Here is a 12,053-nt window from a genome sequence, read left to right on the forward strand (position 1 = left end):
TCTGGTCAGATGAAACCAAAATTGAACTTTTTGGCAACAATGCAAAACGTTATGTTTGGCGTAAAAGCAACACAGCTGAACACACCATCCCCACTGTCAAACATGGTGGTGGCAGCATCATGGTTTGGGCCTGCTTTTCTTCAGCAGGGACAGGGAAGATGGTTAAAATTGATGGGAAGATGGATGGAGCCAAATACAGGACCATTCTGGAAGAGAACCTGATGGAGTCTGCAAAAGACCTGAGACTGGGACGGAGATTTGTCTTCCAACAAGACAATGATCCAAAACAAAGCAAAATCTACAATGGAATGGTTCAAAAATTAACATATCCAGGTGTTAGAATGGCCAAGTCAAAGTCCAGACCTGAATCCAATCGAGAATCTGTGGAAAGAACTGAAAACTGCTGTTCACAAATGCTACAAAGCTACAAAGTATTAACTTAAGGGGGCTGAATAATTTTGCACGCCCAATTTTTCTGTTTTTGATTTGTTAAAAACGTTTGAAATATCCAATAAATGTCATTCCACTTCATGATTGTGTCCCACTTGTTGTTGATTCTTCACAAAAAAACACAGTTTTATATCTTTATGTTTGAAGCCTGAAATGTGGCAAAAGGTCGCAAAGTTCAAGGGGGCCGAATACTTTCGCAAGGCACTGTATGTTGAGAATTTCTGTTGAATCGATGTGGCTATGCAAAAATCACTGGATGTTTTTGGAACTAGTGAACGTAACGTGCCAATGTAAACTCAGATTTCTTTATATAAATATTACATTTATCAAACAAAACATACATGTATTGTGTAACATGAAGTCCTATGAGTGTCATCTGATGAAGAGCAAAGGTTAGTGATTAATTCTCGATTTCTGCTTTTTGTTAGTCCTCTTTGGCTGGAAAAATGGCTGTGTTTTTCTGTGGCTTGGTGGTGACCTAAATCGTTTGTGGTGCTTTCGCTGTAAAGCATATTTGAAAAATCAGACAGTGTGGTGGGATTAACAACAAGATTACCTTTAAAACAGTATAAGATACATGTAGGTTTAAGGAATTTTAATTATAAGATTTGTTGTTTCGAATTTGGCGCCCTGCACTTTCACTGGCTGTTGTCATATCATCCCGTTAACGGGATTGCAGCCCAAAGAAGTTATTGACCTAAGGCTCGTATTTCTGTGTGTTATAATTAAGTTTATGATTTGATAGAGCAGTCTGACTGAGAGATGGTAGGCACCAGCAGGCTCATAAGCATTCATTCAAACAGCACTTTTGTGCTTTTGCCAGCAGCTCTTCGCAATGCTTCAAGCATTGCGCTGTTTATGACTTCAAGCCTATCAACTCCTGAGATGAGTCTGGTGTAACCGATGTGAAATGGCTAGCTAGTTAGCGGGGTGCGCGCTAATAGCGTTTCAAACATCACTCGCTCTGAGACTTGGAATAGTTGTTCCCCTTGCTCTGCATGGGTAACGCTGCTTCGAGTGTGGCTGTTGTCGATGTGTTCCTGGTTCAAGCCCAGGTAGGGGCGAGGAGAGGGACGGAAGCTATACTGTTACACTGGCAATACTAAAGTACCTATAAGAACATCCAATAGTCAAAGGTATATGAACTACAAATAGTATAGAGAGAAATAGACCGAAAATACTATATTAATTACAACCTTAATTACAAGTCTTACCTGGGAATATTGAAGACTCGTTAAAAGGAACCACCAGCTTTCATTTGTTCTCACGTTCTGAACAAGGAACTGAAACATTAGCTTTTTTACATGGCACATATTGCACTTTTACTTTCTTCTCCGACACTTTGTTTTTGTATTATTTAAACCAAATTGAACACGTTTCATTATTTATTTGAGGCTAAATTGATTTTATTAATTTATGTATTAGGTTAAAATAAGTGTTCATTCAGTATTGTTGTAATTGTCATTTTTACGAATACATTTAAAAAAAAATGTATTGTATTTTTTTTTTTTTTTTTTTTTTAATTTTTTTTTTTTTTTTAAAATCAGCCGATTAATCGGTATAGGCTTTTTTGGTCCTCCAATAATCCGTATCGAAAAATCATAATCGGTCGACCTCTAGTACCAAGGTTGTAGCGTCGTACCCAAGAAAACTTGAGGCTGTAATCGCTGCCAAAGGTGCATCAAAGTTGTGAGTAAAGGGTCTGAATACTTATGAAAAACTCACTAATGTCTAAAAACATGTTTTTTGCTTTGTCATTATGTGGTGTTGAGTGTAGATTGATGAGGGAGGGGAAAAAAACATCTGCATCCATTTTAGAATACATCTAACATAACAAAATGTGGACAAAGTCAATGGGTCTGAATACTTTCCGAATGCACTGTAGATTACATTTAGGTTTATAATCTTAAATGAGTTCACTAAAGTGAACAATAGTTTATATTGATTATTATAACTGGTTGTACTAACCTGATGTAATGTATTTATAGCTGTATGGTAGTTTAAATATTTTTGTTGATGTAATATTTGTCCTCAGTGCACCATTGTAAATGAGACACTGGTCTTAACACTAATATAATAGTGGAATAGTGAAAGTCAATTTCTTCAAGCAGTTATAATAGTAGTAGCAAACTAAGTGCTTATAATTAAACTATGTGGAAACATTATGAAATGAAGAGTGAATGGCAGCTGATGTTCTGTGGTCAGAGAAGAAAGGATGGACACCTACCGATTTAAACCATTTATCGGCGCGGTCTGGTTTGTCCTTTAAAGCAGTGAGACGGAGGGATAGAGAGCTTGTAAAGTACTAGCAGAGTAGAACTGCATTCCAAGATAGGGGTGTGTAATCTCTTTGTCTATATTAAACTCTTGGCGCTGCCTGCTACACCTAGAATGGTGTTCAAACTAAGACCTTCAGCTAGTGAGGTCAGATAAATCTCTACTAACAAGAAGCACAACATGACAAATATTAGACAACTAGTTAACAAAACAGGCATGTAAATCTACTTACGTCATTACACAGGAAGTGGGGCCTATATCTTCCTGGACTGAACAACTGTTTGCTATGAAGTGTTCAGGAATCTGAGGGAGAGGCTTACAGTAACAGTCAAACGTTTGGACACACCTACTCATTAGAGGGTTTTTATTTTTACTATTTTCTACATTTTAGAATAATAGTGAAAAAAATAGTGAAGACATCAAAACTATGAAATAACATATGGAATTATCTAGTAAACGGATCAAAATATATTTTAAGCTTCATAGTAGACACACTTTGCCTTGATGACAGTTTAGCACACTCTTGACTGGTACGGTATATCAGCACCCAAATCAGTTCAGTAAAGAAACTAGTCACATGACTCATGTGGAAGGGGTGGAGTAGACAGTATAAGGTTTATATGGTATAGTGAACATGGAGCGATATCTACGCCGACCTCTGGCTGTCAAAGTTTTAATCATTTGGAACCTCTTAACACAAGCCAACCGTCCAAGGTTGCTCTGTAGTGCCAACTGTACTAGCTACTGTCCAGGTGAATACAGGCGAGGTGTGCCCACCACCCCACTCACACAACGTATTGGTGGAATTAGGGAATACCGTAGAGAACTTTTACAATGGAAAATGAGCCAAGTGTTAATGGAACAAGTTCCAGTAGTGCCTCGTGGTTACTGTACGTTTCATAAGTGTGCCTAATGAATGCACCCCTGGTGTGTCTCTCATTTCCCCCTAGGTTAAACAAACCAATACATGCCCTTTAACTTTCCATGACAACACCACTGCCCTGTAACTCTCCTTTCCCTGTAACTTTCCCCTGGCAACACCGTGTTGAAAGTAACATTATCTGTCCGTCTGACAAGACAACTACAACCATTTCATCAAGGTAACACTAAACCTTCTATTCTTGTGTGTGTGTGTGTGTGTCACGTGATGCAGTTACTACAGCTAGATGTGCATGCGGGTACATGAGGACCTTGGGGGAGGTATGCGATGTGTGTATTAGGGTGGGGTGTTGTCTTGGGTTGTCTTGCTAGCAGGCAGCTGTGTGTCTTGCATTAACAGTCTTTATCCACGAAGCTCAAACAGACTTCCTAGCAGCTGTAGCCTAAGCAATTAGCTAGGGGATCTTTATGTGCATCCCAAATCACACCATGTGTGCACATCCCAAATTACACCCTATGTGCCCTACTCTTGACCAGAGGCCTATAGAGAATAGGGTGCCATTTGGAAAGCAAACTATTAATCTCCCATGGATGTTCTAAAAGGTGATTTCCCACATTATTATTGTTCTATTTATTTAGGTGGGAGAAAGTTGGCACAATCCTAGGCAAACCAAAAATGTGACCAATGATTTGATACTCTCTCTCAGCACAGTGGCCATAGCTGGCTGTCAGTCAGTGGCAACCCATATATATGTGTTGGTGTGTCTCTCAACCCTGCAGCCATGACCCATTGTTTACCCATAGGTGGTTGACTGACCACTTATTCCATTGAGGTACCTGGACATGTCGACTGCAACACCGTTCAACATGTGACTGCATGGCAGTGACTGCGCAAAGGTATTGTACCAAGCAAAGTAAAAGCTAGTAGCTATCCGAATGGTTGACAGACTCACCTTGCCAGTCTTGTGATCAAACCAGAGGAGGGCATGGTTCCGTGACAGAACCTTGCAGTCGAACGTGGCGTTGTTCTGAGCCGGTCGGCATCGTGCCACAGAGCGCCCGATCTTGACTGGCTCGTCCAGGTAGACATGACGTTCCTGAAAAGGGTGTGAATTCGGACGACAGGAGAAAACGGCCAGCGCTGAAGGCATTGATGATGGCTTGGGAGTGTTACTCCAACCAGAGACTAAAGACAAGGTTTCTTGATCCAGAATGACAACGTTCTAAGTCTTCAATCATCGGCTGTTAATTCAATTTAGCCTAGCTATTCCGCTGGCTGGCTATTCTATTTTGAGTTAAAGCACGAACTAGCTATCAAACATTATATTCATTTTTTACGTTTTTCAACGAGAAACGTAACCAACACTGGTAAATCAAAAAAAAAAAAAAAAAGATTTTTGGGCTCTCTTTCCACAGAGCTACATTACGTCCACTGAATGTTATTCAACACGACTATGTACAGGTCAGATCTCTGACTAGCCAGAATCGCATGACGATAACAATAGTAGCCGTCTAGAAAATATCTAATCACGTCCATCAAAATGTACAGGGAAATAAGCTATATTGAGCAGGCTAGTGTGGCACCCAATCTTTAGCACAGCAACGGATAAATCCAGATTGGTAGTTTATACAAACTATTTGACCAGTGCGGGGTTTCCGATCCCTGCGCCTGGTGATGATACGGCTATTGAAACACAACCGCTGTCAATCTGACCGTGGTTTAACAGGTCATTAATACATTGTTTTTCTATAGAGTTTGTGTCATTACGTTTTGTTTATCCTACGCACTATAGACGGGTGCGATATAAGAACATCTGACCTTGTTTGTTAGCTAGCTCGCTAACCAGCTAATGCAAACCCCTAGCCACTCCCAACTCATGCAGACTAGCAAGCTAATATTGAGTTTCAGGGCCCTGAACAGCAACAAATCTTTCTAATCTCAAAGCTGAAATGTTTCAAACTGCTGCAAAGACAACCCTTAAATCTAAAATGGGTATTGCAGCGGGATGTAGAGATGAATGTGCCTAATACAAAAACCCTGCAGTTTGGCTGTTTGCTGGCAACTACCCAGATATAGCTATAAAAAAAAAAATGTAAAAAAAAAAACAAAGCTAGCTAACGTGCTAACAACTTGTAATCAAGCCGGAGCGGCCTCTTCGGGTGAATAATCGACTGGTGTTCAACCAACTCTTGAACGCTTGAATAACGCTAATTCGTGGCAAAACAAATAAAATATATTCTAATCGAGACAAGCAACTAAAGACATGTAACGCTAGCTAGTAAAGCTGGGCCCTCTTCACAAAAAAAAGCAAACGTTAGCTGAGTCGGAAATAGTTAGCTAGGATGGATAGCCTTACTAGCTAGTTAGCCAGCTAGCTGACAGAGCAGACACGGAAAACTGAGACGAGTTTTGGCTTCATCCCCAGTCCAGTAGCTAATCTTCTGAAGATTACCCCCAAGTTAATAAGACACACTTATCGATGACACAAGATGTGATTTTACAGAATTATTCCGTTGAATTGGGTAAACTTTCGAAAAACTTGTCCTCCTCCACAAGAATCCGTAGTCATAACTGAAATGAAATCAGACAGACCGGTAAAAGCGCCGATGTGTTGCCGTTGTAGCGCACGCGACATATAGCCATAACGTCATTAGAGGCGGGATCAATGTTCAAAATTGACAAAATGGGGTCCAATCAGAATAGACGTTCATGACACGCTGCAACGTCACATGCAAATATTGTTTATTATGTGGTTAAAAAACACAAGCATTTGTATTGTAACACTTGCGTGACTTTTTCAGTCAGTTTCAGTCAATGATAGATTTAAAATTAAGCTATATGGGGCGGCAGGTAGTTTAGTGGTTAGAGCCCCTGTGACAACAATGTTGGACCCCCACAATTTTGGACTTACCAGACTTAATTAGTGAAAGATTATAAGATTTGTTCTAAAACTTTAAATGTATCAACCCACCTGCTCCCTTCCTTATAATCACTGATCTGTGAGTTACATGCAAACCTCACCGGCCACGTTGCGTGCGCGGGCGTTGCAAAATAAATGTACACATACTGTGTTATTCAATTATTTCACCAACACCGCTTGCATCATAAAGAAGTGGCTGCATAACCGAGCGCTAAAATAGAACTTTGTTCTATAGACTTGCCACAAGTATTTTCCTTATGTCTGGAAGATACAAACACACGTGGATACTTGAAAAACAAACGAGGATAGATTCATTAAAGATAACGCACTAAAAACTATGTTTCCCTTTTTATATGTGGATTAGTCGTCTGAGTAGAGAAACACACGATTTTGTATGACTCCAGGTCAAAATTATACAAAGAACCAGCTAGAAATAGGACAATATGCATGTCAGGTAATGTTTATCTCCAAGGCCAAGCTAGCTAAATGTCATTGAATGTTTCATGTGTGTTTCCACCTGCACCCCTAATTAATTAATACAGTTGTTTTAAATTTTTTAACCTGTGTCTCATGATCACATCTGGTGTCCATGGACAAAATCAACATGTGCACGTGGACACACGCGTTTTGCCTTGTAGGCAGCATGTTAAGTTTCCTCAATATATCAACAGGAAACTATAATTGGGTAAACTTTTCAAATAGCTGGTTACTTGCTCAGATTTATATTACCTGAAGAAGAAAAAAATACATGCACTTTGACACATGCGGAGCTCCTGCATGTGTCTACATGATTCAGGCAGTGGCGGTTCTAGACCATTTCAATTGGCGGGGCCAAGCTGGGGCCAGTTGTACTGTTAGAGGGGCCAGTTACATTAGACGTTATTGTCGTCATCGTTTTCTTCATTGCATTGCAGGCATTAGCAGGCAAAAGACCATGTTCACAATCATCATCTTTGCCACTGTCTAATAACGGATGTAAAAAAGAACGATCGCAAAAATTAGTTATGTAAATATTATTCCATACTCCACATTTAGGGGGGCCACAAGGGGTCCAAAATTGTTGTCTCAAGGTTAGGGTTAGGGTTAGGGTTAGGCATGGGATCCTCAGATCCACAAAAGGTTCTACAGCTGCACCATCGAGATCACTGGTTGCATCACTGCCTGGTATGGCAACTGCTCGGCCTCCGACCGCAAGGCACAACAACGGTTAGTGTGTACGGCCCAGTATATCACTGGGGCCAAGCTTCCTGCCATCCAGGACCTCATTATCCAGGACCTCATTAGCAAATTGACTCTGTACCGGTACTCCCTGTATATAGCCTCAACATTGACTCTGTACCAGTACCCCCTGTATATAGCCTCAACATTGACTCTGTACCGGTACCCCCTGTATATAGCCTCCACATTGACTCTGTACCAGTACCCCCTGTATATAGCCTCCACATTGACTCTGTACCGGTACCCCCTGTATATAGCCTCCACATCGACTCTGTACCGGTACCCCCTGTATATAGCCTCCACATTGACTCTGTACCGGTACCCCCTGTATATAGCCTCCACATCGACTCTGTACCGGTACCCCCTGTATGTAGCCTCCACATTGACTCTGTACCGGTACCCCCTGTATATAGCCTCCACATTGACTATGTACCGGTACCCCCTGTATATAGCCTCCACATTGACTCTGTACCGGTACCCCCTGTATATAGCCTCCACATTGACTCTGTACCGGTACCCCCTGTATATAGCCTCCACATTGACTCTGTACCAGTACCCCCTGTACATAGCCTCCACATTGACTATGTACCGGTACCCCCTGTATATAGCCTCCACATTGACTCTGTACCAGTACCCCCTGTATATAGCCTCCACATTGACTCTGTACCGGTACCCCCTGTATATAGCCTCCACATTGACTCTGTACCGGTACCCCCTGTATATAGCCTCCACATTGACTCTGTACCGGTACCCCCTGTATATATCAATCAATCAATCAATCAAATTTATTTTATATAGCCCTTCGTACATCAGCTGATATCTCAAAGTGCTGTACAGAAACCCAGCCTAAAACCCCAAACAGCAAGCAATGCAGGTGAAGAAGCATAGCCTCCACATTGACTATGTACCGGTACCCCCTGTATATAGCCTCCACATTGACTCTGTACCGGTACCCCCTGTATATAGCCTCCACATTGACTCTGTACCGGTACCCCCTGTATATAGCCTCCACATTGACTCTGTACCGGTACCCCTGTATATAGCCTCCACATTGACTCTGTACCGTAATACCCTGTATATAGCCTCCACATTGACTCTGTACCGGTACCCCCTGTATATAGTCTCCACATTGACTCTGTACCGTAACACCCTGTATATAGCCTCCACATTGACTCTGTACTGGTACCCCTGTATATAGCCTCCACATTGACTCTGTACCGGTACCCCCTGTATATAGCCTCCACATTGACTCTGTACCGGTACCCCCTGTATATAGCCTCCACATTGACTCTGTACCGGTACCCCCTGTATATAGTCTCCACATTGACTCTGTACCGTAATACCCTGTATATAGCCTCCACATTGACTCTGTACCGGTACCCCCTGTATATAGTCTCCACATTGACTCTGTACCGTAACACCCTGTATATAGCCTCCACATTGACTCTGTACCGGTACCCCCTGTATATAGCCTCCACATTGACTCTGTACTGGTACTCCCTGTATATAGCCTCCACATTGACTCTGTACCGGTACCCCCTGTATATAGCCTCCACATTGACTCTGTACTGGTACCCCTGTATATAGCCTCCACATTGACTCTGTACCGGTACCCCCTGTATATAGCCTCCACATTGACTCTGTACCGTAACACCCTGAATATAGTCTCCACATTGACTCTGTACTGGTACCCCCTGTATATAGCCTCCACATTGACTCTGTACTGGTACCCCTGTATATAGCCTCCACATTGACTCTGTACTGGTACCCCCTGTATATAGCCTCCACATTGACTCTGTACTGGTACCCCCTGTATATAGCCTCCACATTGACTCTGTACTGGTACCCCCTGTATATAGTCTCCACATTGACTCTGTACCGGTACCCCCTGTATATAGCCTCCACATTGACTCTGTACCGGTACCCCTGTATATAGCCTCCACATTGACTCTGTACTGGTACCCCTGTATATAGCCTCCACATTGACTCTGTACCAGTACCCCCTGTATATAGCCTCCACATTGACTCTGTACTGGTACCCCTGTATATAGCCTCCACATTGACTCTGTACTGGTACCCCCTGTATATAGCCTCCACATTGACTCTGTACTGGTACCCCTGTATATAGCCTCCACATTGACTCTGTACTGGTACCCCTGTATATAGCCTCCACATTGACTCTGTACTGGTACCCCTGTATATAGCCTCCACATTGACTCTGTACTGGTACCCCTGTATATAGCCTCCACATTGACTCTGTACCGTAACACCCTGTATATAGCCTCCACATTGACTCTGTACCGTAACACCCTGTATATAGCCTCCACATTGACTCTGTACCAGTACCCCCTGTATATAGTCTCCACATTGACTCTGTACCGTAACACCCTGTATATAGCCTCCACATTGACTCTGTACTGGTACCCCTGTATATAGCCTCCACATTGACTCTGTACTGGTACCCCTGTATATAGCCTCCACATTGACTCTGTACTGGTACCCCTGTATATAGCCTCCACATTGACTCTGTACTGGTACCCCCTGTATATAGTCTCCACATTGACTCTGTACCAGTACCCCCTGTATATAGCCTCCACATTGACTCTGTACTGGTACCCCTGTATATAGTCTCTACATTGACTCTGTACCGGTACCCCCTGTATATAGCCTCCACATTGACTCTGTACCGGTACCCCCTGTATATAGCCTCCACATTGACTCTGTACTGGTACCCCTGTATATAGCCTCCACATTGACTCTGTACTGGTACCCCTGTATATAGTCTCTACATTGACTCTGTACCGGTACCCCCTGTATATAGCCTCCACATTGACTCTGTACCGGTACCCCCTGTATATAGCCTCCACATTGACTCTGTACTGGTACCCCTGTATATAGCCTCCACATTGACTCTGTACTGGTACCCCTGTATATAGCCTCCACATTGACTCTGTACTGGTACCCCTGTATATAGCCTCCACATTGACTCTGTACTGGTACCCCCTGTATATAGCCTCCACATTGACTCTGTACTGGTACCCCCTGTATATAGCCTCCACATTGACTCTGTACTGGTACCCCTGTATATAGCCTCCACATTGACTCTGTACCGTAACACCCTGTATATAGCCTCCACATTGACTCTGTACTGGTACCCCCTGTATATAGCCTCCACATTGACTCTGTACCGTAACACCCTGTATATAGCCTCCACATTGACTCTGTACTGGTACCCCCTGTATATAGCCTCCACATTGACTCTGTACTGGTACCCCTGTATATAGCCTCCACATTGACTCTGTACCGTAACACCCTGTATATAGCCTCCACATTGACTCTGTACTGGTACCCCCTGTATATAGCCTCCACATTGACTCTGTACTGGTACCCCCTGTATATAGCCTCCACATTGACTCTGTACTGGTACCCCTGTATATAGCCTCCACATTGACTCTGTACTGGTACCCCTGTATATAGCCTCCACATTGACTCTGTACTGGTACCCCCTGTATATAGTCTCCACATTGACTCTGTACTGGTACCCCCTGTATATAGCCTCCACATTGACTCTGTACTGGTACCCCCTGTATATAGTCTCCACATTGACTCTGTACTGGTACCCCCTGTATATAGCCTCCACATTGACTCTGTACTGGTACCCCCTGTATATAGCCTCCACATTGACTCTGTACTGGTACCCCTGTATATAGCCTCCACATTGACTCTGTACTGGTACCCCCTGTATATAGCCTCCACATTGACTCTGTACTGGTACCCCTGTATATAGCCTCCACATTGACTCTGTACTGGTACCCCTGTATATAGCCTCCACATTGACTCTGTACTGGTACCCCTGTATATAGCCTCCACATTGACTCTGTACTGGTACCCCCTGTATATAGCCTCCACATTGACTCTGTACTGGTACCCCTGTATATAGCCTCCACATTGACTCTGTACCAGTACCCCCTGTATATAGCCTCCACATTGACTCTGTACCGGTACACCCTGTATATAGCCTCCACATTGACTCTGTACTGGTACCCCTGTATATAGCCCCCACATTGACTCTGTACCGTAATACCCTGTATATAGCCTCCACATTGACTCTGTACTGGTACCCCTGTATATAGCCTCCACATTGACTCTGTACTGGTACCCCTGTATATAGCCTCCACATTGACTCTGTACTGGTACCCCTGTATATAGCCTCCACATTGACTCTGTACTGGTACCCCTGTATATAGCCTCCACATTGACTCTGTACTGGTACCCCTGTATATAGCCTCCACATTGACTCTGTACTGG

The 12,053-nt window shown here is 43.0% G+C and overlaps 1 protein-coding gene and 1 long non-coding RNA gene across 15 annotated transcripts in view; one reads left to right on the plus strand and one right to left on the minus strand.

Annotated features, from left to right (window-relative positions):
• Window positions 1-6,243, minus strand: part of slmapa (sarcolemma associated protein a) — a 136,997-nt gene extending 130,754 nt beyond the window's left edge. For 7 of the 14 annotated variants that reach the window (XM_036984317.1, XM_036984313.1, XM_036984314.1 and 4 more), the window contains exon 1: window positions 4,560-6,243. In XM_036984317.1, coding sequence (XP_036840212.1) covers window positions 4,560-4,757 — 198 coding nt within the window. In that variant the 5' untranslated portion in view covers window positions 4,758-6,243. Of the gene's footprint in view, window positions 1-2,959; window positions 3,029-4,559 lie in introns of those variants that run through there. The other 7 variants (XM_036984316.1, XM_036984315.1, XM_036984312.1 and 4 more) reach the window with 3 other exon arrangements.
• Window positions 3,645-5,712, plus strand: LOC110528683. The gene is made up of 2 exons (XR_002474301.2): window positions 3,645-3,827; window positions 4,411-5,712. It is a non-coding gene; the product is annotated as an uncharacterized LOC110528683 (long non-coding RNA).
• Window positions 6,244-12,053: the final 5,810 nt, after the last annotated feature.

Source organism: Oncorhynchus mykiss, chromosome 7 (assembly GCF_013265735.2).
Source record: "Oncorhynchus mykiss isolate Arlee chromosome 7, USDA_OmykA_1.1, whole genome shotgun sequence".
NCBI lineage: Eukaryota > Metazoa > Chordata > Actinopteri > Salmoniformes > Salmonidae > Oncorhynchus > Oncorhynchus mykiss.